Source organism: Colobus angolensis, unplaced genomic scaffold (genome assembly GCF_000951035.1).
Source record: "Colobus angolensis palliatus isolate OR3802 unplaced genomic scaffold, Cang.pa_1.0 Scaffold86, whole genome shotgun sequence".
In the NCBI taxonomy this organism is placed as follows: Eukaryota; Metazoa; Chordata; class Mammalia; order Primates; family Cercopithecidae; genus Colobus; species Colobus angolensis.
This window is the reverse complement of record NW_012122487.1, coordinates 6363128-6387868: the sequence shown is the minus strand read 5'-3', so window position 1 is coordinate 6387868 and position 24741 is coordinate 6363128. Positions and strand designations below refer to the sequence as shown.

The 24741-nt window shown below is 36.9% G+C and overlaps 1 protein-coding gene across 2 annotated transcripts in view; it reads right to left on the bottom strand.

The window, feature by feature from the left end:
• The window catches only part of BNC2 (basonuclin 2), a 443555-nt gene that overhangs the window by 160044 nt on the left and 258770 nt on the right, over positions 1 to 24741 (bottom strand). For both annotated transcript variants that reach the window (XM_011930373.1, XM_011930374.1), the window contains one exon: positions 3924 to 4026. In XM_011930373.1, the coding sequence (XP_011785763.1) occupies positions 3924 to 4026 (103 nt within the window). The remainder of the gene's footprint in view (positions 1 to 3923; positions 4027 to 24741) is intronic.

Here is a 24741-nt window from a genome sequence, read left to right as displayed (position 1 = left end):
CTAAGATTCCTTAATGTGGACAGGGTGGTGGTAAGGTAGGAAATCCTTTATTAATTTAGTGGGAAATACCTACTGATATTCAGAACTGCTCTGATATTCCTTCCCCCCTTAACTCAATAGTGCTAAGGATTTTAAGGAAATACTCTGTGAAAAGTAACACAGCTCACTAAGTATTAGTAATTCCAAAACCCAGGTGTTGCAGTATAATGAATTAATCACTATTTATTTATTTATTTTTGAGACAGAGTGTTGCTCTGTCACCCAGACTGGAAAGTGGTAGCGTGATCTCAGCTCACTGCAGCCTTGACCTCCTGGGCTCAATCAAACCTCCCACCCCAGCCTCCAAAGTAGTTGGGACTGAGAGCACATGCGACCGCACCAGGGTAATTTGTGTACTTTTTGTAGAGACAAGATTTTGCCATGTTGCCCAGGTTGGTCTTGAACTCCTGGGCTCAAGTGATCCACCTGCCTCAACCTTACAAAGTGCTGAGATTACAGGCTGTCAGACACATCACGCCCGGCCTTTAATTATTTTTAAAACACATTTCTAGAGATTTTTGTAAAGCAGCTAATGTCAACAACTTAAGCAGCTTTAATAAGCAACGTGTAAGTCAACAGAATGTGTGTTTATGTGTGTGTACATATACAGACACACACATATGTGCATAGATATGGTATATAACGACCCATGAAATCCAGCATCTTAGGAATGAACTGAAAATGCTGCTAACAAGGAAAATTTATTCAAGAAAGGAGGTCAACAAATTTCTAAAAATTAATTTTAGAGAGAATACATGATTTTGGCATTTGGTTTTTTTTAGCAGCAGATATTAAATTTTTTTTTATTGACATAATGACAGGTAGAATGCATTCAGTGCTACCATGAAACCATTCTGGGCAATGTATTTTGGTAGTCTTGTTGCTGTTCCATGCATTTCAGAGGAAAATTACACACTAGAAAACCCAAGTTACTTCCTTGTTGCCCCACACCCAGGACACTGCACGGTATAAGGCAGCTGGAAAGAATGCTGTGTTTCACCTCTGAGCAGAAGTAACTAGAGACATGATTTCAGGGTTTCTGTGCGGGGGGTGGGGTGGGGGGGTGGAATGAAGCAATTAGTTGTAATGCTAGGGGCAAAAAGAGTGGGTGCTCTCATCCCGCTGCCAACTCCAAGGCTAGAGGCCAACCCCTCACTGCTGTATTTGGCCTCACGAATGGGGAGAGTGTGGGATTCGCATGCCTGGGTGTATGTATTTTGAGCTATATACAGATATTTCCCTGTTGTGGGAAAAGAGAGGTCAAGGTGATAATCATAAGGGAAAGAATTAGAATTCATTTTACTAAGGTCTGAGAAACACCAAAATTAATATCCCAGAAACATAGAATTTTTAATGGTACAGTAGGAAAAGCACAGTCTGGTGTAACAGAAACATCTTATTCAAGTTGGGTGAAAAATGACATTTTTCAGAAAGTCCTCAAAACAATCACTGGCCAGGAATAATTTATGTTGTTCAAGAAGGAAAAAACATTGCTTTTACTTTTACATTACTAATGTAATATGCACATGGACATTAAACAGATAAAACAAACTGGTGACACAGTTAACTTTTACACTCACAAGGCTACCATAGTAGATAGATAATGATAATACAAGATGGTTTTGGCAAAAATGAGAGTGAATAAATGAAACGCCCTTTGTTTAATGGCTGGCCTCCCCTTTACTGCTCATCTACTGTCCATTGTACTTTTAATATGCATTATTTAGAAAGGCTTCATATATTTTCTCTAGACTGTAAAGTAGGTACTATTAATCCTATTTTACAGACAAGAAAACTGAAGTCCAGCGATATTAACATGTTATGAAGTGACAGAGCCAAGATTTGACCTCAGAACAGTCTACACCCATACCACCTCCAATACTCTTATGATTCTGATGGGTTTAGGACATAAGCTCTGTACCTATTACCTGGCAAAATCAATACTTCCTCAGAGAAAAAAAGGATATTTAGGAACTGTTATGGGTTGAACTGTGTTCCCCCAAAATTCCTATGTTGAAGTCATAACCCCTACTACATCAGAATGTGACTATATTTGAATATAGGGTCTTTAAAGAGGTGATTAAGTTAAAATGAGGCCCTCAGGGTGGGCCCTAATCCAATCTGACTGGTGTCCTTAGAAGAGGAAATTTGGATGCACAAGAAGACACCAGGGGCTGGGCACAGTGGCTCACACCTATAATCCCAGCACTCTGGGAGGCCGAGGAGGGCAGATCATGAGGTCAGGAGTTCGAGAGCAGCCTGGCCAACCTGGTGAAAACCCATCTCTCCTAAAAATACAAAAATAAGCTGGGCATGGTGGCTCATGCCTGTAATCCCAGCTACTCAGAAGGCTGAGGAAGGAGAATGGCTTGAACCCTGGAGGTGGAGGTTGCAGACACCAGGACATGCTCCACAGAGGAGAGACCATGTGAGGGTGCCCATCTACAAATGAGGAGGAGAAGCCTCAGAATGAAACCAACCCTGCCAACACTTTGATCTTGGAATTCTAGCCTCCAGAGCTTTGAGGATATAAATTTCTGCTGTCTAAGCCACCCAGCCTGTGGTATTTTGTTATGGCAGCCCCAGCAAACTAATATAGGATGAGAGATGAAATCGTTGAACGTAGTAACATAAAGAGACTGCAGAACTAACTGCAGCTCGTCTGTTGTTCAAGACCAGACTGAGAATTGTTGCTGATTTGAAGTCTTGTTAATAAAGCAGGAAAGTGCTCTATCCCTGTGGGCATGAAGGACTGCAGGATTGTGGTTGCATTGTGGAAACATACCCCTTCCCGGGTATTCCTCTCAGAGTACTCTCTCTCACAGAAACATGGCTGAAATGTCCCCACAACTCCAGCATACACACTCTCACGAGCAAGGTACATGACAAATTAAAAGCATTTCAAGGCATGGCCCAGTGTTGTTACCTCAGATCTTGCTAGAATAACATGACATTTATAAAAATACAACCCACTGGATGTTTGGCACTGCTTGGGAATGAAGAGTATGTCCACTTAAGAGGCAGTACCCGGGGCTATCAAAAAATCTCAAGCCAGGATTTCTTTTTATAAACATTACCTATCTTTTTAAATTCTACAGTCTGGGAGGTGAAAAAAAAAGAAAAAAGTAAAAAGTCTGCTTATTTCCAAGTCTCCTTTGACTTAAACAGAACAAACATAAACCATACACAGGAATATGCTGAACGCTCAGTCAGGGCACACTGACAGAACGGCTCTGTGCACCTGGCAAAAAGCCTCAACACTCATATCCTTCGCGTGGGGTCTCCCCACCCCGGGACACACCTACACAGAGCTCACACTCTACCTATGTCGACCACCTCCAATCCCCATGCACACTGAAAGGGAGTATTTACAGGTTATATTTTCAGATACCAGCCAAATAATGTTCCCGTTCACTCTCTCATCCACCTGAAACCATATGACATTTAACATCTAGAAGGATAAACTCAGCCCTTAGCACATACGACAAGGGTGAGCAGTCATCGAGGAGTTCTCAAGCAAGGAGGATTTGCCAGCTTCCCTCTGAGGTCCAGGCCCTGAAAGGCCAACTGTGGTATGTTTGAGTTTCCATCAGGCCTGGTGCTTGCTGGCTGTTCCCATGCTCAGTAAGAACTCCACAGCCCAACTGTCCTATAAACATCTTGGCCTTCTGCTGAGAGCTGCTTGCCTAGCACTGCTTCTTGGAGCTGAGAATATGCTGTTTGAGAGCCACAGGCTGAATCTTAACTAACACTTGGAGCACAGCTGACCTCTCTCTTCTCTAGGCCAGTGACTGCTCTAAACAGACACACACACACACACATACACACACACACTTGAACACGAACATAATAAGAACGGAAAGAAAAGCCCAGATTTTCCTCACCATGTGCCACCCAGCCATGTTTACACTGATCACAAGTCCTCAGGTTAATCTTCCCTGGCTGAAAACATTCACATGTGCAGTTTACCAGTGTGCAACGGATGGCCTGAAAAATAAAGGAGGAAAAAAAGGTCAACATCTGTTCAAAGATACTATACTCTTTTCACCATTTTAATAAATAATGCCCACTTCCATTTCTAAAGGCTTTATGATGGCAGGGGCCTGGAGGGTTTTAAAAATAAATTTAGATATCGCCAAAATCTCTTATAAAAAAAAGGTAAAGAAAACAAAGCTCATTCACTAATACAATGTTTTAGGTCATTCATAGTAACCTTTAGATTACAAACTTAGAATAAAAATAAAGGATTATATATTCTATAAGATACTGGATTTATGATATCACAAATCCAAAAGAGGAAAAAGTATACTGCTGCTAATATATATTTCCACTTAAATTTATTCACTTGTCAACAAAGCAAAACATACATTGTAACAAAATAATATTCAAGTGAAATGTTTGTGAAAGTAAAATACAGCACACAAATATTATTATTAGAATACTACTTTTCTTCTGCTGAATTTCAATTAAATGTTGTGCTAAACTCTCAAATATATTTTAAAGACAATCCTGTGATCAATAAGACCTAACATACTTCTGTTATTATTTATCACATCCCAATTCCTTGAGTATTTTTTTCTTTATTAATTCCATTTTCATTCCTGTTTTGAAAAATACAAAACAATCCTCCGCTTATTTCAATGGTGACATAAGAAAATAAGTTTAAATTTTGGTTTTAGATCAGACATGGAACAGAAAAAATCATTTATGTGAATATTTTATATTTGGAACAGTACACCCGTATTGCAGAAAACTGAAAAACACACTTAAAAATCTTTCATTTCCTTATAACTACTTTAAAAAACCATCTCACCAGTTAATATTATAAAATGAATCCATAGAAAATTAGCATAAATGGAGTGTAACTTTTTATGAATAAAAACCTATGTTCAACAATTGTGCTGAAGCTGACCTATGCTCTCGGACTACAGTTAATAAATTTACCTCCTACAGTTAATTCTAATTTGCATGGAAATTCTGAAGACAGAAGGGATTTAGTCTGATCATTTGCAGATTAACAATCTACTGTAACTACTTGAACTGCCAGGAAAAGATCTCTCTGCAGATTTAGATGCAATCAATGATTACTGATTCTGGGGTGGAGGGGTGGGCACGGGGATACCTGAAAGTGCAGCGCCGTGCGTGAAAGCCATGCTCACTTACGCAGCTCCAGATGCTCATATTTCTGGAACCATTTGGATTTCTATAGAAACTGTCTCATTTGTAACAGGCAGTATTTTGGATATTGTTAATGTAATTGGACAAATTCCATTCACAGAGAATAAGACTGAGCAGGCTTTTACCATTCCCTATGCTTTGGATCAGGCACGTGTAAAATATTTTTCTTCTATTAATTAACATTAAATCTATGGATCCCTATTTGGTTTCAGATGTTGGAATCCTCACTGTAGACTCCATTCATACTTCACCCCCATCTTTAATTTGTGCTTCTAATTAACACTAGGGAAATATTTAATTGTATAATCTTCCCTGATATTTCAGGATCTCTCTTCCAAATATGGTCCAATTGTAACTAGGTTGTAAACTTTGTTGTATATAGAAGTGATTAATTTGTAGACTATAAGGAGAAATACTTCTTCCAGAAGTTCTTATTTCAATTTCAATAATTTGTTGACTGAGAAATATATCAGAACATCCCAAGTTAGAAACAGTTTACTTAAATAACATGTCCATTACTTAATGAACTCACAACTTGATTGTACGGTGACCAAAATAAAAAGAGCTTAGAGGACAGCGTTTCCACTAAAAACAAGGAACTTTACAAATTATCTAATTATAAATTCAGATATGGGAACTATGTTGACATTAAAACATTTATATAATTCGAAGTGCAATAATAAAAGCTTTCATAAATGCTTTAAATAAATATCTCTGCTTTACCAAAATCAAGGGAGGGCCAATAAAGTGAGACAGTATTTCAAGGACAGTTAATATAAACTCTAGCATAAAAGACACAAATATTTAAATCATTAATTTGATAATATTTAATTATTTTATAAAAATATCCTAACTTTGTATTGTTTAAAGCACAATTTCATCAACTTTAATTATACCCAGAACAAATTTAAGATCAGAACAAATTAAGAGACTGTGGATTTGCTTTATTTTTATGTGTATTTTTTTTTTTTTTTTTACTGGTTGAATAATTCATTCACTTACTCTGAATTAGTTTATGATTCAAATATTTTGTCTTCCTAAATAACTTTATACATCTGGTACATTTGGGAATTCAACTTTTTAGATCATCATTCCTTTTTATGAATTCTATTCTTTTTGTACCTAAACATACAAACACTGGAACACCTCAACTCCTTTTGTATATAAACACTTAAGCACTAGAATATCCATTTTGTATTTCTATGAATTCCAGAAGGTCTATTTGTTTTAAATTCAGATTTATATAGACTACAATTGTCCCTTAAGGGAATTATATATATTTAAACAATATGGCCTAAATAAATATTTTGAGTAAGACTATTGCGGCTTCAAAGGAAGTTTTATTCTAAATAACATTTTTGAAACAGCATAAAACTTTGACATACTCAACAAACTTTGACATCACAACAAAATAGAACCAATGTGATCACTGGCCAACTCACCCACACGCAAAAACATAAATTATCATAAAACTATCAAAGTCAGTTAAGCCTCAAAAACGTACATGCATTACAAGGAGATAGTTGGGAAGAGTTAAAATGAATATACTTTCATTCTTGTGAATATGTTCACGGCTGCCTCCAACCCTCTTCTGGGCACTCGGAACAAGACCAAGCTGTTACATTCTGTGAACTACACACTTTGAAAATGCAGGTATGCAGAAAGGAGCAGACAGTTCAGTCAGACTGTTCCCACCTATTTATGCAGAGATTAGTATTCAGGTCTGGGTAAAGGAGACCTCCAGGACCCAGTCTAACAAGGGTGCCAGGGTGCCTTGTAACTCTTTCCTCAATTTCCATTATTGGAAACTGTCTACTCTTTTCTTCATACCTGCATTTTCAAACTTTGTCATTCACAGAATGTACCACATACAGCTTAGTCTTGTTCTGAGTGCCCAGAAGGGGGTTGAAGGCACTCAGACATGAGGTGAATGGAGGTAGCCGTGAACATGATCAGCATGTCCCAATTCCCCAAGAACAAACATAACAACAGCCATAAATTTTCTTAAGTCTGCAACTTACTGAAAGTAATTATTCCTTCTGCTTACCTTTACCACTGACTTATTGAAAGAGAAATCCATGCACCCAGCAACCAGTGCTTCCACTTCCTCACCACCACCTACATTTTAACTCTGCAATCTGGATTCTGCCCCACACGTGCCTGAAACTGTCTCTCTGAGAGGAAATGTTGTCATCCCATCTGGTCCTTTTCTCTAGTCTCCTTGTCCTCCCAGACTCTAATGCAGCTTGCAGCACTAACTCTCCTCCATTCCTGGGCTGTAGAGATTGACTATCCTAGTTTTTCTGGCAGCAACTGCTCTCTCCTCTCTCTCTCTCTACTGTAAATAAATACAGGTGTTTCCCATGGCCAAGCTCTTCATTCTTTAATTTGGCAATTTCATGCCCTCCTACAGCTTCAAATATCATCACTAAGCAAAAACCATCACTTTGGAACCAGGCACTGCCTCTTAAGTGGTGGGAAGTGGATGGCAGCGTCCCTGTGCTCAAGGACTTGATAATTTGGGGTTTGGGCGCAGTGGATTTAGAGGAGAGACCCTAACTAAGAACATGAAAGAAACCCTCACACAGATTGGAGGACTATCTCCTCCTCATTATTCCTCCTCTACCAAACCTCAGGATTTTAATTTATTTATTTACAATAGTAAATTATTACCTGTTAAAATAATAGCTAGATGGATTGAATATCTGCCATTTTCCAGACATTGTGCTAGAGAGTTTATAAACATCAGCCTTCTTAGTTCTCAGAAAATAGTATAAAGTTGTTACTACTATTACTTTTATTTCACAGAGGAGAAACTAAGGTAGAGATAATTTACTATGTTACCTAAAGTCACAGATCTAGAAATCAGAACCAGCTCTCCATTCCACTGATAAGGAATCTTTTTTTTTTTCTTTTTTTCAAAGAGACACAGTCTAGCTCTGTCACCCAGGCTGGAGTACAGTGGTGAGATCATGGCTCACTGCAGCCTTGACCTTCAGGTTCAAGCAATCGTCCCACCTCAGCCTCCCCAGTAGCTAGGACTACAGGCGTGCACCATTACACTGAGCTAAGAATCCTGAGTTATGATTCCATTCACAGGAAGTTATGGGGCAGAGTTTTCACTGATATTCTGCCTTCCTCCAAAGATTATGTATCCCCTTCCTTTCCTGTCTTCTACTCTCACTGCTACTACCACAAATCCAGTCTTTTTTTCTAGACTATTCAAACTGTCTCCTAATTAACCTACACATTTCTCCTCCCCCCATCTCCATGAATATTCTCTCTTCTTAAGAGATCCACACAGTTGATCGTTATTTGCTTGATTGAGGTTATTTTCACCCTCCTGTCAGATTCTGCCTACTCGAGTAAAAACAGTGGCTGTCCGTCCTCCTTGGTTAGACAGCTGACTCTTCTGTTACCCAAATTCTCAATCCCTGCTTCTCTAACACCATGCTCTCTAGCTTCTCTCCTTCTAAATCCTGCTTAAGTTGTTAACTCCTACTCATTCTTTGGATTTCAAGTACCACTCATTCCCCAGGGCAGCGGCCCTGTCTCCCATTCAAGACAAGTTCCCCACTAGACTCGTGTATCATAATCAGTCTGTCAGAGTGCTTAGTATATAGATTGTGAATATTATATTTATTTGTGTGATTATCTGATATGGGTCTGTTTTCCCCTCTAGAACTTAAGTTCTGTGAGGGCAGGACAGACATGTCTGTTGGGCTTTCAATGTATAGTGGCAAATCATAGGTGCTCAAAAGGGACTTTAAAAATACATTGATTCTCTGAGCCACTTTGCTCATCTATAAAGTGACAGTAACAATGACATTGCAACAGTGGAAAAACACTCAAATGAAATAATGAACATAAAGCAAGTGTTAACCTGTCTGGCAATAGGAAAAGCTCAATAAATGACAACCATTTATGGCCACAAGAAACTTTCCACATATTATATTTAAATGATTGTTTTCTCTCTTATGATTCTTCCCAATGTATTGTTTTACTCCAACACCTTGCAAATTGCCTAACATATATTTAGTCTTAATAAATAAATGAACACTTTGACATACATAATACCATATTATTCATACTATAATCCTCTAAGGTAGGCACACAGATTATTATTTCTGTTTTACTATTCTGGTTCAGAAATGTTTATGTGTTTTACATGGCTCTTAAATGATCTAGTGGAGAAGAAGACAAATCTCCCAATTATGACTCAGTTTATTTCCATTACCTATAGAAAACTAAAGGAAACTTACAATAAAAGTAAGTAAATTATAAATATTCATATTCAAAAGTACATCTAAAATATACAAAGCAAAATAATTTAGTAAAAAAATTAATCATTTGGTCAGTAACACTTTTCTATCTGAATATTAAATAAAAGTATATTTGAAAGTATTTTGGATGAATTCCAAAGCTCTAATAGAGAGGATAGGTTCTGTTATCACTAAAGCTGAGGTCTCTAGCTATATAGTACTTATAGTTGGTTCCAATTCTCCAAGTTCATGTGAATTGAACAACAATCTTCTCACCAAATCATATTTCTCAGGAAAGCACAAATTGTTGTTTCAGTGAACATACAGGGTACTTCACAAAAGAACTATATACAAGGCTAATTAATAAAACTCTTATTAGAGGTTTTTTTGCTTGGGAACACTTAACCCTAGTTATCTGACACAAATTTAAAATGGCAAAATATGGCCTTTGGGCAAATAGAAGCATAAAACACATATTCCGAAGGACCAATCATAATGAGAGGGGAAAAAACTGATTTCAGTTCTGGGTTTTGGTGTTCCACACACACACAAAACCAAAAACAACTATTCACAAGGAGCTCCTTTCATGGGTTCATTAACCTTCACCAATCTCCCATATATAACAAAAAAAATTTTTTTGTGTGTTTTTTTCTGAGACAGGATCTCGCTCTGTCACCCAGGCTGGAGTGCAGAGGCATAATCTCGGCTCACTGCAACCTCTGCCTCTTGGGCTCAAATGGTCCTCCCACCTCAGCCTCCCATGTAGCCAGGACTACAGGTGCACGCCACCACATCCAGCTAATTTTTGTATTTTTAGTAGAGATGGGGTTTCACCATGTTGCCCAGACTGGTCTCAAACTCCTAAGCTCAAGTAATTTGCCCACCTTGGCCTCCCAAAGTGCTGGGATTACAGGTGTGAGTCATTGTGCCTGGCCTAAAAACCATTTTTTTTTTTTTTTTTTTGAGATGAAATGTCACTCTGTCGACCAGGCTGGAGTACAGTGGTGTGATCTCAGCTCAATGCAACCTCCATCTCCTGGATTCAAGTGATTCTCCCACTTCAGCCTCCTGAGTACCTGGGATTACAGGCATGCACCACCACGCCTGGCTAATTTTTTATATTTTTAGTAGAGACGGGGTTTCATCATGTTGGTCAGGCTGGTCTCGAACTCCTGACTTAGTGATCCACCCACCTCAACCTCTCAAAGTGTTGGAATTACAGGCATGAACCACAGTGCCTGGTCCTAAAAACCTTTTTAACTCTTCTTTCCCCTTGTTAATTTCTGGAGAGTATAGCAAGATTTACAGTACGAATTATGAAATTTTAAAATATTTTAAACTGCTTAATAGTTAAGTACATGACCTACATTAATATTAAATTATAGAAAAAGCTAATCATTAATATAAGCATCCACTCAGGTGTGGTGGCTTAAGCCGGTAATCCCAACACTTTGGGAAGCTAAGGCAGGAGGATGGCTTGAGCCCAGGAGTTCGAGACCAGCCTGGGCAACATGGCAAAACCTGATCTCTACAAAAAACACAAAAATTAGGCAGCACGTACAGTGGTAAAAGAAAATGCATCACAATAATAAAAGGCTCTAAGGTGGAAAAAAAGAAATTTCTTTTATTTTTCTTTTTGAGACAGAGTTTTGCTCTTGCTGCCCAGGCTACAGTGCAATGGCACAAACTTGGCTCACTGCAATCTCTGCCTCCCAGGTTCAAGAGATTCTCCTGCCTCAGCCCCCCAAGTAGCTGGGATTTCAGGTGCCTACCATCGCGGCCAACTAATTTTGGTAATTTAGTAGACACAGGGTTTCTCCTTGTTGGCCAGGCTGGTCTCGAACTCTTGACCTCGGGTGACCCACCCGCCTCGGTTTCCCAAAGTGCTAGAATTACAGGCATGAGCCACTGTGCCTGACTTAAAAAAAGAAAATTTGTTCCTCAAAGACATCAGCCTTCTTAGTTCTCAAAAAATAGCATAAAGTTGTTATCCTATCCTAGCTGGGAAGAGTGGCTCACGCCTGTAATCCCAGCATTTTGAGAGGCTGAGGCGAGTGGACAGCTTGAGCCAAAACCAACCTGGACAACATGGCGCAACCTCACCTCTCTACAAATATGAAAAATTATCTGGTCGTGGTGTTATGCACCTGTCATCCTAGCTACGCAGGAGGCTGAGGTGGGAGGACTGCTTGAGCCTCGGAGTTCGAGGATGCAGTAAGCCGTGTTCATACCACTGCATTCCCAGCCTGAATGAAAAAGTGAGACCTTCATCTCACACACACACACACAAAAGACTTCTATCCTAGTGGAGGAAAATCTGGAATAGCAAATTATCTGTAATGAATCTGAAAGCTAATTACAGGATTGCCTTAGAATACACTGCAATAAACAAACTAATGACTTGCTAGCACTGTGGAGGCAGAGAGTGATCTTGTAAACATGACCAAAAAGATGAAACAAGTACTTTTATATAGTTTGTGTATGATATGCTAAGACAGTACTTCAAACATTGCCACAAAGACTCTAAAAAGCTCACATGATAGTAATGGAGATTAAGTCAGCAAATATCTCCCTGTATAATTTTCAGAATTTATATAATACTGCCTTGGTAGAAGAAATCAGCTTCCTACCTGGCCAAGTCACAATGCAGCTTGAGTTAAAAAAATTCTGCTTTTTTTTTTTTTGCACGGTGGACAACTACTAAGCTTACTTAAGATCAGCATGGACTACATGACTGCATGTGAATTTCACTTGTACTTGATTACAAAACTCATCTATGATGAATGTACAAGAATATTCACCTGTTGCACTGAAGAGTTTTGCAACCAAGTATTGAAAGGAGACAAGAAGATGTGAATCAGAAAGACACAGAACATGGGTCAAAAGATCTACGGTTTTAAACATCCGACAAAAAAGCTTTATTAACAACCTAAAAAGTCTACCTAATTCTGACCATGAGACTATTAATATAAATCTACAGTTTAAGGTGGGTATGCTTTCTGCATTTATACAAACAAATACATAAATCTGAGTCTGAATGAACAATGCACATAGAATTTACATGCTATGATTATCAGTGATTATAAAGTTGATTATAAATGTTAAGGGTCCACAAGCATGTTAAACCATAGTGCAAATGTCACTACTCCTAACGTAACAGTAACAGCAGCAAATGAGAAACAATGAAGTTATTCTGTCTCCTTAAAAAAATCTACTCAAACATTCATATGATGGAAAATTATACATAAAAGTATGTCTCTTATTTGATGGTAACTAGAAAATTAAAAATTAACCATTCAAAGAAAGATCCTTACATTTGTCTAATTGTTTTTAATGTCATATGAACAAATAGCAAGCTGGTAAAAAATGATTATTTTGTTCTGAAATTTCCTGGTGTCTTTTCAACAGCAACAAAAAAAAAAAACAGATTAGATCTTATGACTGAGACAGGAGATTCACAAGAGCATGGGTTTGTTGGACTCACTAAAAGGCCCGGTGCCACTGGTTTAAACTGTGGGCAACATGGTAAAAGACAAAAAGCTGGGCAATTTAAAGATGGTTAACCACCCCTCCCCCCGCTGAAAAAAAAATCCTTGAGAAAAATGTTATGAACCAAAGAAATACATCATCTTTACAATAAACACATCCAAAATAATCGAAAGAGATTCACTGGGAAAAGCTGACCTTTGAACATCAATTGATGTTAAAAATCAGGAGATTTAAAACCTCATTTTATAAAACGCTATCCCTCCATCAACTGACAAATGGATAAACAAAATTCAGTATATTAATATAATGAAATTTTATTTCGCCATAAAAAGGAATGAACCACGGATACATACTAAAACATGAATGAACATGAAAAACACTAAGCTAAGTTGCAGGAGCCAGTCATAAAAGACCAAATATTATTATTTCATTCAGATGAAATGTTTAGAAGAGGGAAATCTGTAATGATAAAAAGTAGATTAGTGGCTGCCTCGAGGGGGATGAGGCTTAGGGTGACAGCTAAAGGGGATGGAGTTTCTTTTTGAGGTGATAAAAATGTTCAGTGGTAACTGAACCTAACCATAAATATATTAAAATACAGTGAATATTTTAAATGGGTGGAATGTATGGTAAGTGAAACATATCTCAATAAAGCTGTTTACAACAAGGAAGGGTGGGAGGAATCCCACTGCCCCACCTACTTTCTTTTAGTGGTGTTTAAACCTTTTAATCCCATAAAATATCATTCCCCAGGAGACATAGTGCAGCATATCTTTCGCCCAGTAGGTCTTCAATACACAAATGCTAAGTGAGTTAATACATGCACAATAAACAAAGACATTTTATTGCTGCTTATATTTGAAAATCCTTTCTACTTTGAAAATATTAAAACCTAATATATCCATTTAAAAATCCACTGCCATTTTTCTATCAGGAAAATCCAGTACATCTTTCAAATATTTGGGGGGCAAAAAGGCAAAAGCAAAAGCAAAAACAAAACTTCTCAGTTATGATGCTCAGCAATATTAATATCAAAGTATTAAAAAAATTCTAAGATAATTTGTTAAAAATTGACAATGGTGAATTTTGTCACGTATACGACCAAAAAAACAATCCTCAATTTACTGTGGTGAAAAAATTATTTCAGCAAAAGTCAAGAAGCAAATTTGGCTTAGGGGGAGTGGGCAAAGAGGGAAAACCATAAACTTCTGGGCATATGTTTATATATACGAGTGTAAATGTTTCTACAACTGTGTGAATATATAAATACAAACAGGGAGAAAGGGACACACACAGGCATATGAATTTTCCCAGACACAGATCCAACGAGCATCTGTAGTCATTACCTACTATCACAACCTACTATCAATCGATAGAAGAAAGACCCCATTTAAATAATTTAGAAGTTCAGAGTAAAAATCAACAGCGGGATATAGCCAATTATATAAGGAAAATACCCACGCTTCTACGGCATCAAAGCATATGCAAGCTTCGGAGTGCGTGTATGTGTGTGTTTCAATTAAATCAGGCCTATGGTAATACATGCGATTTTGTTAGGCAATTAGTAATATTAAAGAAACATGAAATGAAAAGGCATTTCAATTTAGGCAAAAACATTTTATTTTCTTACCTAACATTTAACAATTAAGATACTCCATTTATTGCCTGTATACTTACAAATTTTACAGGCTACTTAGGCAGCTGTAATAACATAAATAGAAAGGAAATAGTCCTTCCATGAACAGACCTATCACCTAATTGAAAATAAGGGGTTAGCTTGCCATTAAAAAAAGAAAAACACACATTTTAACTCAGTCTATATTTACCAGAACACCTAACTTTATATAAGGAGGCAAAGTACTTCTGATATCTTATGATGCTAATAATAATCTCATTTCATCTTAATGTTGAATCAGCAATTTTGTATTCCATTGATATATATTTTATTCATTTTCACTAATGCAATTTGAAAGATGGTAATGTGATTACATTTCTCTGTGGCATTCATGAAAACAATTACTAATATAATATGATAGAGAAGACATTAATAAGGACGGGATTTATAATGAGATGCAAAAAGACTTATAAACCTTTAAGCACTTTACAAAGAAACTACTCCTCATTAAGCAAGAAGCAAGACAAGATGAAGCTTAAATTCTGGTATGTTTCAAAAGCACCTCCAATCCTAGAAAGAACGATTGATTTGCATGATCCCACACTTTGGTGACCAAGCAAAGACGTACAGAAGTAACACAAAAGTTGTCCCAAGTTGTGCCCAATGTAAGACCTCGTCCTAAGTCAGTATCTTTCCCTTCCCAGATGGCATGTGAAGGGTTCCCTAAAGAAAGGAGTTCCTCTAAATCTTTATCCCCTTCATAAAAGGAGCTGCCCACCTTATTTCAAATGCCAAAGCACTGTAATCAATCCATTTACTAAGCAAGAGCATAGGTAGGTGACCTTTTAACTAAATTTACTCCTCTGGGTTTGTGATACAATTTACCCCAGTAAAGTAACAGAGGAGAAAAGATGTTACATTTTAGAATTTCACATTTCAGATGACAATTGATTACCCAGGCCATTTGGGACAGACTGTAAGACTAATAATATCCCCTGTTTGTACAGTGCTATGAAGCTTGCATAATACTTCAAATACATTCTTGTATTTAATCATCAAAATCCCTAAAATTAGACATTTTTTCAAACAGCAGAAAATGAGGCCCTGAGATGTCCCTACATGGTCACAGCTACTAATCCAGGGCTCTTTCCACTCAGCCTGGGCATGGGAGGAAAGGAGCCTGATAATCCCCCTTGTTCCCCTCCTTCTCAATGAGATTTCCTCAGATATGTTTTCGGTTCCAGTAGGATCTTATAACCAAATAGGAGATATGAACAAAACTACACAAAAAGGGAGAGGGATGGATAAGGGTTTAAGCAACTTGAAAAGTGAAAGAAACTGGTAAGTAAGCAGTTAACCATATACACTAGCATTTTTTGCCAAAAAGTGGTACACTTTTAAATAAACAAAGTGACCTAGCACAGTATTTTATAGTCTTTAAATGGTTATATTAAGAAATGTCAAAATCTGAAAACAGTGAGACAAGATACTCCCAGGAACACTTGGTTTACTCTACAGCATTTTACTTATACCTGTCTTGGGACTACTCATCAGTGACACATCTCAACAAACATTTTAATATCTTCCATTGTACATCTAACTGTGTATCATAATTATCTCTGATTACAAAAGAGTATGTTTCTGCCTAAAAGCAGGTTTCAGCACAGGAATCATACCTATTGCAAATAATAATACTGATATGATGAACAGTCTATGTGCCCCCTTATACGTTATTTATGTTAGGTCATGGATTCCCCAGGGGTCTGTGCTGAGACCTGGACTGGCTTCATTAGCGCTTCATATAAATCAATGAAGGCACGTCTTGATTTTACCAGTGGCTAGAGTCACTGGAATTTTTCAAGTGAAACCTCTCAGGTAATACACTTTTTAAAAACACAAATACAATGTTACCATTTCTTCTAAAAGGTGTTTTTCTCAAATTCAAAGGGTTAAATTCAGATGCTCAGAGAAATCCCACAAATTTCTATGAAATCTGTATGAATCTGGAGGTAAAATATGCCCTAGTATGCTGAAAAAATATTATTCTCTTTTTTTTTTAAAGATTAGATGGTTTTTAACAACAGACATAAAGAGAAAGATAGGAAAAAACAGACTAGCTAATAACAAATGCTTCAACATCACTGAGCAAAGCAAGAGACCTATGTAATGGTTGTCAGGAACTTTGAGCTAACTCTTGAAAATTAAGAAATAAATAGAAAGCCTTGTGGAAAAAAGTCTTCTAGAACAATGTTAATGCCATCTTGGGCATGTGGACTGGGTTCACATGTGTGTCAGCTGAATCAACATAATGGGCTATAACAGCTTCGAAGCAGCTAATATGGTCCATTGGGTCAATAATCCGTGAACTAAGAAGGATTTACTTGATAGACTATAAATGGTTCATAAGAACTCAAGAATCACTCCATCAGATCAAAAATCCAATTTTCATATGGTGCCTTTCTACAAATTAGCCAAAAGAAAGTAATGGCTCTGAAGGACTTCAAGGTCTATCAGCTAAAAATTCATGTTTTAAAGAACAGTGTAGAGGAAGAAATAAAAATTAAACGTTTTGGGGCAGGGGAGATCAACCTATTTAAGGGGAAAAATATATTTTCTTAAGGGAAGTTAATACACAGTATGAAATATCCAAGGGGCTTTTTATGTTCTCCTATAGGTACGTGAATGTACAAATACAAACAACTAAAATACATACACATATATATTCATATTTTTTTCTCTCTCTCCCCTCCAGATATCTACACACACTAGGTAAATTACAAAACCCTATTTCTAGATAGCAACAATCCAAAATGAAAATTTGTATTTTATTTTAACCTCTTTACACCATTTGTTTGTGGATCTATGGAGACACTTGGGACAGAATATGGATACTGGCAAATTCTTTCATTTTCACTTACAGAAAAGCAGGCAGAAGAAACTACAAAAGGTAAACAGTAGAAACTACAATATATTTTCAACATTTAAGAGAGAGGAGAGTTGATTCCCTGGCTGGCCAAAGCTTATACAGCCAGCATTTTCAGATAACTGCAACTTTTGCCCTCTCCAGACTGCAGAGAAACAGGAGCCTTTATCCTGTGTTTGTGAATTTCATTACATATTCATGCTAGGTGATAGTGGTTGTAGATTAATTTTGTTGAATGTAAGCCTATCTACATGAATAATTGTATTTACTAAGTTCATGGCAACGAAGAAAAGCAGAGAAAAATACTCCGAAAATATAACAGGCTGTAATTAGAATTCTTAACAAGAAAGAATTCCTTTACTCGGGAAGAAAATGTTATCTATCACCTCTCTCTCAAAATGCTATTAGCTTCTCTTCATCATAGGAACAACAAAAAGGAGTCATTTCTTTTTCTTTTTATAGAAGTGACACTGAATAAAATAATGGATGTTTTTACATCAAAATATATTAGCTATTGACATAAGCTCGGTCCTCTTAACTTTTACACAAGGGAAAGAAAAATTCCAATAATTCTGAACTAGACAGATAAAACTTTTCTCTGTGGCTACAGCCATGTATTATTATATGTAACTGCTTATTTTTAAAAAGAGCCTTATTGGTGCTCTCTGAAGGATTTTCTTTTATACATAGCTTTATCCTATAATTTTGTCCCTGTTGGGCACGCTGCCTAAATTTAAACACAAACAGTCAAGCAATGAAGAAACATTAACACATTTACTGTGAACAAAAACTCCCAGTTGTACAGTGAAATTTTAATACATTTCAACTTATCTCTTTTACTAATGGGGAGAGTACAAACCCTGCAGGAATTTGCTCTGCAAACTGGTAATTACAGTAGACTCACTTTTTTATAATGCATATGTATAGTCAGACAAAAAAAACGCTGGCTGCCCTTTTGATGTAGGTTACAATAGAAATGTTTTTTAAAAATTATGAAAATCTACAGCAATTCTAAAGGAATGCGTTATTTCATGGAAAAGCGTCCTTTAACTCTGCACGTGGACACAAATAGACATATATTTAGATACTTGCTTTACACATGAGAAGGCATAAGCTTTACCTGCATGAGCTTTTATGTCATTTCCCCCATAATCTTAAGTGTACAAAGTAAATCTGCTCCTATTTATACAAAGTTAGTTTTGATTTTAAATATATCAATCTTAAATATAAATTTATCTGTTTTAAATATAATTTATTTGTTATCATATAAAGATGACATTCTTTCATTCCGTGCCTGGTTTTCGGGCAGTTTTGAAGATTTAAATCTATATATTGGGATCTCACTGAAACTTCTCATTAAATAATTAAGGACTGCAAATCAGTAATTTGTCTCTCAGTTCAGGTATATGTGCATCTTGACGAAAGAGACCCTATGTGCATGCCTGAAGAGAGTAAGACCCATATACTGTAATATTCATAATAGTAACATAGATAATTGATAGAAATGAAACACAATCTTTGTTACTATTCACATCATGTGCTAGACACTTTACATTTATCTGTCAAATTTTTGGTTCCATAACAACTTTCTAAGAAATTGAAATCTGCTAGACTGCTAAGAGGCTATCAATATATAATTTATGCTAACCTCAGGTTTTTAAAGTATGATCACACTGAGGAAAAAATAAAAGCAGATAAAGCTTTTAAGTGGACCTAACTTTTGTAAAATTACGCGAATTAAAAAATAAAAGTGATGAAGTTGCTAAAATGCCTATTACTGAGTATTATCTACAAATTCCAGGGACAATTTTCTAAAAGTGGAAACTGTAAAATTCATATTAAATATCTAGCATGTATTTATTAGCAGAATATGCAAGTTGCTGTTCAGAAATCATTGCCTTAGCCATCCAACTTCACGTAAGAGAGACAAAAGATAACCATTCATGGCAGGCTTGGCTGTGGCAGAATGAACTCATCACTATGGGGAAGAGATGTTTTAGACACACTAGAAATAAAGTACCTTCTTCTAAGTCCACATGCCTTACTATTCTTCTAGGCAATGCTAGTAACATTCTAACCTTAGGACTCCCTGTCATTATAGTAAAGAATATGTTCCCCTCCACCATTCTCATCTCTACTACAAAAGACTATTTTTATCATACTGTACCTGACACCCAAAATAGGAAAACAGGCTCATCACAGCTTAAGAGTCAGGCTTTAGCCCACAGGCAATGTATATACCCTGGGCAATACCTATTCCTTCTACCTGGAAATTAAATGAGATACTTTGTGTTTTCTAAAAAGCCAAACATCGAAATATGTAATTTCTACTTCTATTTCCTTAAAGTTGGTTTTTGCACAAAATGTTACATAGGGTTGTACCTTAAATATGAATAAATTAACAACAAAAGTACACCTCGAGGACATGTAAAACTCTAGTCTCTCCAATATCCATTCACCTATATAAAAACAACTAAACATTAAAATGTATGTAGCCTATCACAAAGCATTCATGCCTTCATTCACTAAGACTTAACTACTCCAAAGACAATGCTAGAAATTATGAAATATAAAAATATAAACAAATATACTTCCTGCTCCCTCATAAACAAATATGCTTCCTGACCACAAATAACTGAACTGTGAAGCTAAGTGACCTGGAATATGAGCTTAATGTCAACCATATTCAAGTAATTTGGAGAGTTAGGTCATAACTTACATACTACAGAGATTTACAACTTTCATAGGCTCAAAAGGAAAGAAGTAGAAATTCAATACTCTCTCTTGCTGCAAGGCAGAGATGCTGTGAATGGAAGCCTAGGTACAAAAACGTGTTATAACAAAACACACACACCCTTCTAACACCTTCTCCAAACGAATGGTTCCCTCAACTTTACTTTAAGTAAAGGTAAAACGTAGTTTGAGACCAGGCACAGTGGCTCACGCCTGTAATCCTGGCATTTTGGGACGCTGATGTAGGTGGATCACCTGAGGTCAGAAGTTCAACAACAGCCTGGCCAACATAGTGAAACTCCATCTCTACTAAAAATACAAAAATTAGCTAGGCATGGTGGCACATGCCTGTAATCCCAGCTACCCGGGAGGCTGAGGCAGGAGAATCACTTGAACCCGGAGGCAGAGGTTACAGTGAACCGAGATCACTCCACTGTGCTCCAGCCTAGGCAACAGAGGAAGTTTCTATCTCAAAACAAAGTAATATATTAAGATATGATTAATATTTTCATACATCTGCATTTTTCATTGATAAATTGATAACAGCGCATGCCCACGTGTTGTGGTGCTTCCACTTCTTCAATACAAGTACCACAGGACAAGCCAATATATTATTAGATGAGCAAATACACACAAACCAGCTCTGCTGGTCTACGAAGAAGGATAAAGGAAAACAGTGGCAACCAACAGTTTTACTCTATGACTCACTCCCATTTAAAACCCTGATATATAAGAAACCTACATCTAGACTACAGTATGTACTTTAAATAATCCAAAAGGGGCACCACACTGATGACCACAGATACTGCTACTGATGACACTGAACATCAGTTGGATTTCTTTAAAGTACCTCATAAGTTTGTGAGATGGCTGTTTCCTACCCTATTTGCACAATTTGTGTGTTCTACTTGAGTGAATCATAAATAGATCAGGAAAGCACAATTCAATATGATTTTTCACTGAAAATTATCTGAATATCCACAGAGTTGGCAATAAGCATGCTTTAATACTTTATATTTGATCATACCCAGTAAATGTGAGGCTATTATTTTAATTGTAAAATATATTACCTGTGCTCAAGTTGTTTAACACCGAGACCCAGCTGCCAGATGGTATGTCGCCGAAAAAAGTAAAGCAGACACAGTAGAATTATAAGTGGGTGTGTATTTGTACAGTATTATTTTCTTTTAGATTGCCAGTCTATTGACGAATTCAGCATTTTATTCCTTAATCAGAAAATAACAAATTTTAAAGTTAGGGTATACATGCTTCCTTATCTATCCATATTCTAGCTCAAAAACATCATTTTTAATGTTTACCTATATTCAATATTTCAATTTTGTGTTTCATTTAGCTAAAATAGTAACTCCCTTGCCCCCAAATCAACATACTTGTTTAATTTTAAAAAGTTAATGATGTGGGGGAGGAAATCTTCTGGTGTTACAAGTAGTATAAAGCGGTAGTGTTATAAATGAATAAAGCTAGTTTGTGTATGAAGGAATTATACCTGAGATAGTAACCTGAGGATCTCTGTACACAGTTGTTAAGTATGCTACCTTTTCATCTGAAACAAACACAATGAACAAAAAAGAGGAGAAATGTAAAATATGTGCTAATAACGACTTCAGTGTGAAAGTGCCTCTTGCTTTAATTTGGGATCACAGAAAATGGTGATGAAACATCTTTTATTATTTAAACATCTTAGAAGGGGCAAGAGGAGTCTGTAAATGAAAGGTGAGATTTATCACGTGCTGTGAAAACAAGGTTTCACAGCACAATCTCATCTTCTTTAGCTATGAGCCAAATGTTTCCTCTTCCTTAAGCAAAGCAAAAGAAAATCCTTACCTATTAAATATAAAAAAGAACAGGTCTATGTCAGAATCATCTGCACTTCTTTACAGAAGTACAGATATCCAGGACTACACTCCAGAATCAGCAAATCGCAACTTCAAGTCCACTCGCACAACCAGAGAACTGCCTCCTCAAATTCTGTACCTTGGGCACCTCATTTGGCTCACCCTACTCCTGGCCCTATATTGTTAACACTCTTGTGGTACTGTAAGAGGCAGGGCACTTTGCTGAGGACTAAACAAATAGACACAAATGCAAGAAGATGCTCTGTTTAAAGGACTTCAGGGGTAAAGGGAATTCTCAAACTTGTTTCGCATCCCTTGGGACACTGCGAGAGAAGTAAGCAGTTTCCTGAGGAGGGCCTCAGGAGCTTTTCCAAGATTTGAAAGCAGAGCTTCTCAGAGGGAGCTGAGTCCAAGCCAACTGTTGAAGCAAGATCCTACTACACACTCCTGAGCCTGAAACTGATGGAGAGGGGAAGAGGAAGCCAGGGAGGGCAGGGTCTGGGTACCTAAATGGCTATCCATTTTCATTTTAAATAGATGCAGGGAAAATATATAAATGATTAATATGACTAATCAATTCCCTTAGTAATTCCCTTCCTCCCCACTGCCACCACTCACTAATTTTTCAATATGCATTTAGGAAAGTAGAGAGATTGCCTACAACTAGCCATAACTACAGTCACACTTTTCTATAACCAGGAGTCTGGTAATATCTCTAAAGTTTAAAAGATAATATTCTGGAAAGTACCCAGCACAACCCCTCCAATATAATAAGTGCTCAGTAATGTTTCTCTTCCCTGCCTTCTACATAATCGTCAAAGTATGGAGCCATAAACAGCAATGGAGCTTTGACATAGCTAAAAGTAGTTAAGGAAAGGATACGGAAGGATACCAGTCTGCTATCGTATTTTTGGTCATTCCAAACCCCTTGCAGGAACTAAATCCTTCACTCCTGACCCTTATGAATACAAAGCAGGTTCTTTGCCTAATTTATAGCAATTGTAACTAAACTGGGCCAAGTGGCTCCCAAATTGATTTTTGAAAGACTAATATGCCCTCTTCTGGCTTCCTATTTAAGAAAAAAGGAAAACAAAATGTTAGTTTATTAGATGTGTAAAAATGTGAGGTAAAAATGCCTACTTATTTATTGTATTTACTACTAATCATCTTAATTACTTCATAGAGATTTTCATAGGTAACTTAGTATTTGGAAGTCTCAACATTAGGTAAGGTGACAATACTTTCTAATGACATGGTGTTCACTAATGGGGCTTTGGACAAATTTTTCCCAAGCCAGATGACAATGTAAAGACGATATAAACTGCATGAACAGGGGTCAGAAAAGAAAAATCTAAATGTGGTATACCCACTAGGAAAATCTATAATGTCTTTTCAGTGGTGCCACATGCCCCCCTCAGTGCTGCCCACTCAGGCCTGCTTTCACAGCCCAGGGCCGACAGCAATGCCAATTAGTGTCAGTTATGATGGGGTTTTAGAGACATGGACCTTTGTCTTAGAGGAAGTGGACTGCAACCACCAACTTACTGTACAGAAGCAACCTAACTAGCCATTAGGTGGAAATGACTTTTCAGCCACTTCCTCCAGGGACTGTATCAGAAACTGATGGCTTAGACAGATGGGAACATTTTTACATTTCTGTTTTAACTGCATCCAGGAAAATGGATTTTTATCATTTGATGCTGCCAAACCCTCATCTCATTTGCTTCTCTTTTCTATGGTATTCTTTGACTAATAAAATGATAAACTAAATACTTCAGAAACAGAAGATGCTATCTTACTGTATATATTAAAAACATTCTATGAGTTATCCACAGAATTTTTGGGAATTTCTCAAAACAACAAATTTCCTTACTGGAATATTGTTCTCCAAGTAGCATTCCATGCTTCGAAAAGATGCTGATGGTTACCCTTTATGCCTCCAATTGTTAAACCAGTAATAGATTAGGTTAAATCTATCAAGAAACAAAAGTAATCCTACTCCTTGGTCCAGGAAGCAACGAAATCAGGCACTGCAAACAGAAATGTTCACACCCTTGTAGCTAACTCAGGGCCAAAGGCTTTAATCCAGCATTATATTTATGTGGTTACAGAGCTAAAATCAAAATTTACTTCTACTCAGTGTCAGGTAGAATGCTAATGTTATACAAGAAAACTTGTAACCAGTTAAAATTAAATTTTTCATATTATTTAAAACATATGATTTTAAAAATAAACATTTAATACACATTAACTGCCACCAATGCAAATATTTGTTAAACTTTTAACAATCAGGTTCACCCTAACATCATACACCAGAAGTCGCAATTTTTTTGTCTGTGTGCAAAATTGCTCCATTGAAGAAAATAATTTTGAGATGCTAAACATACATGTACATAAACATTACTTATCAGCAATAAGCGGCTCTCAAATGCCATAATAAAGACAGAACAACTAGAGAATCCTTTGTGGTCTAAGATGCTTCACTTTAGGCAAAACTAAAAAGGAGGCTGCAAATGCCATGAAATCTGGCAATAACTTAAGATTTTTAACTTAAGATTTTCAGGTAAGCTTCGCTATCAACATCCCAAACCTGCTGTTAGTATTTCTGCTCATAACCTCGGCTAATTTTATTAATGCCTAAAAAAA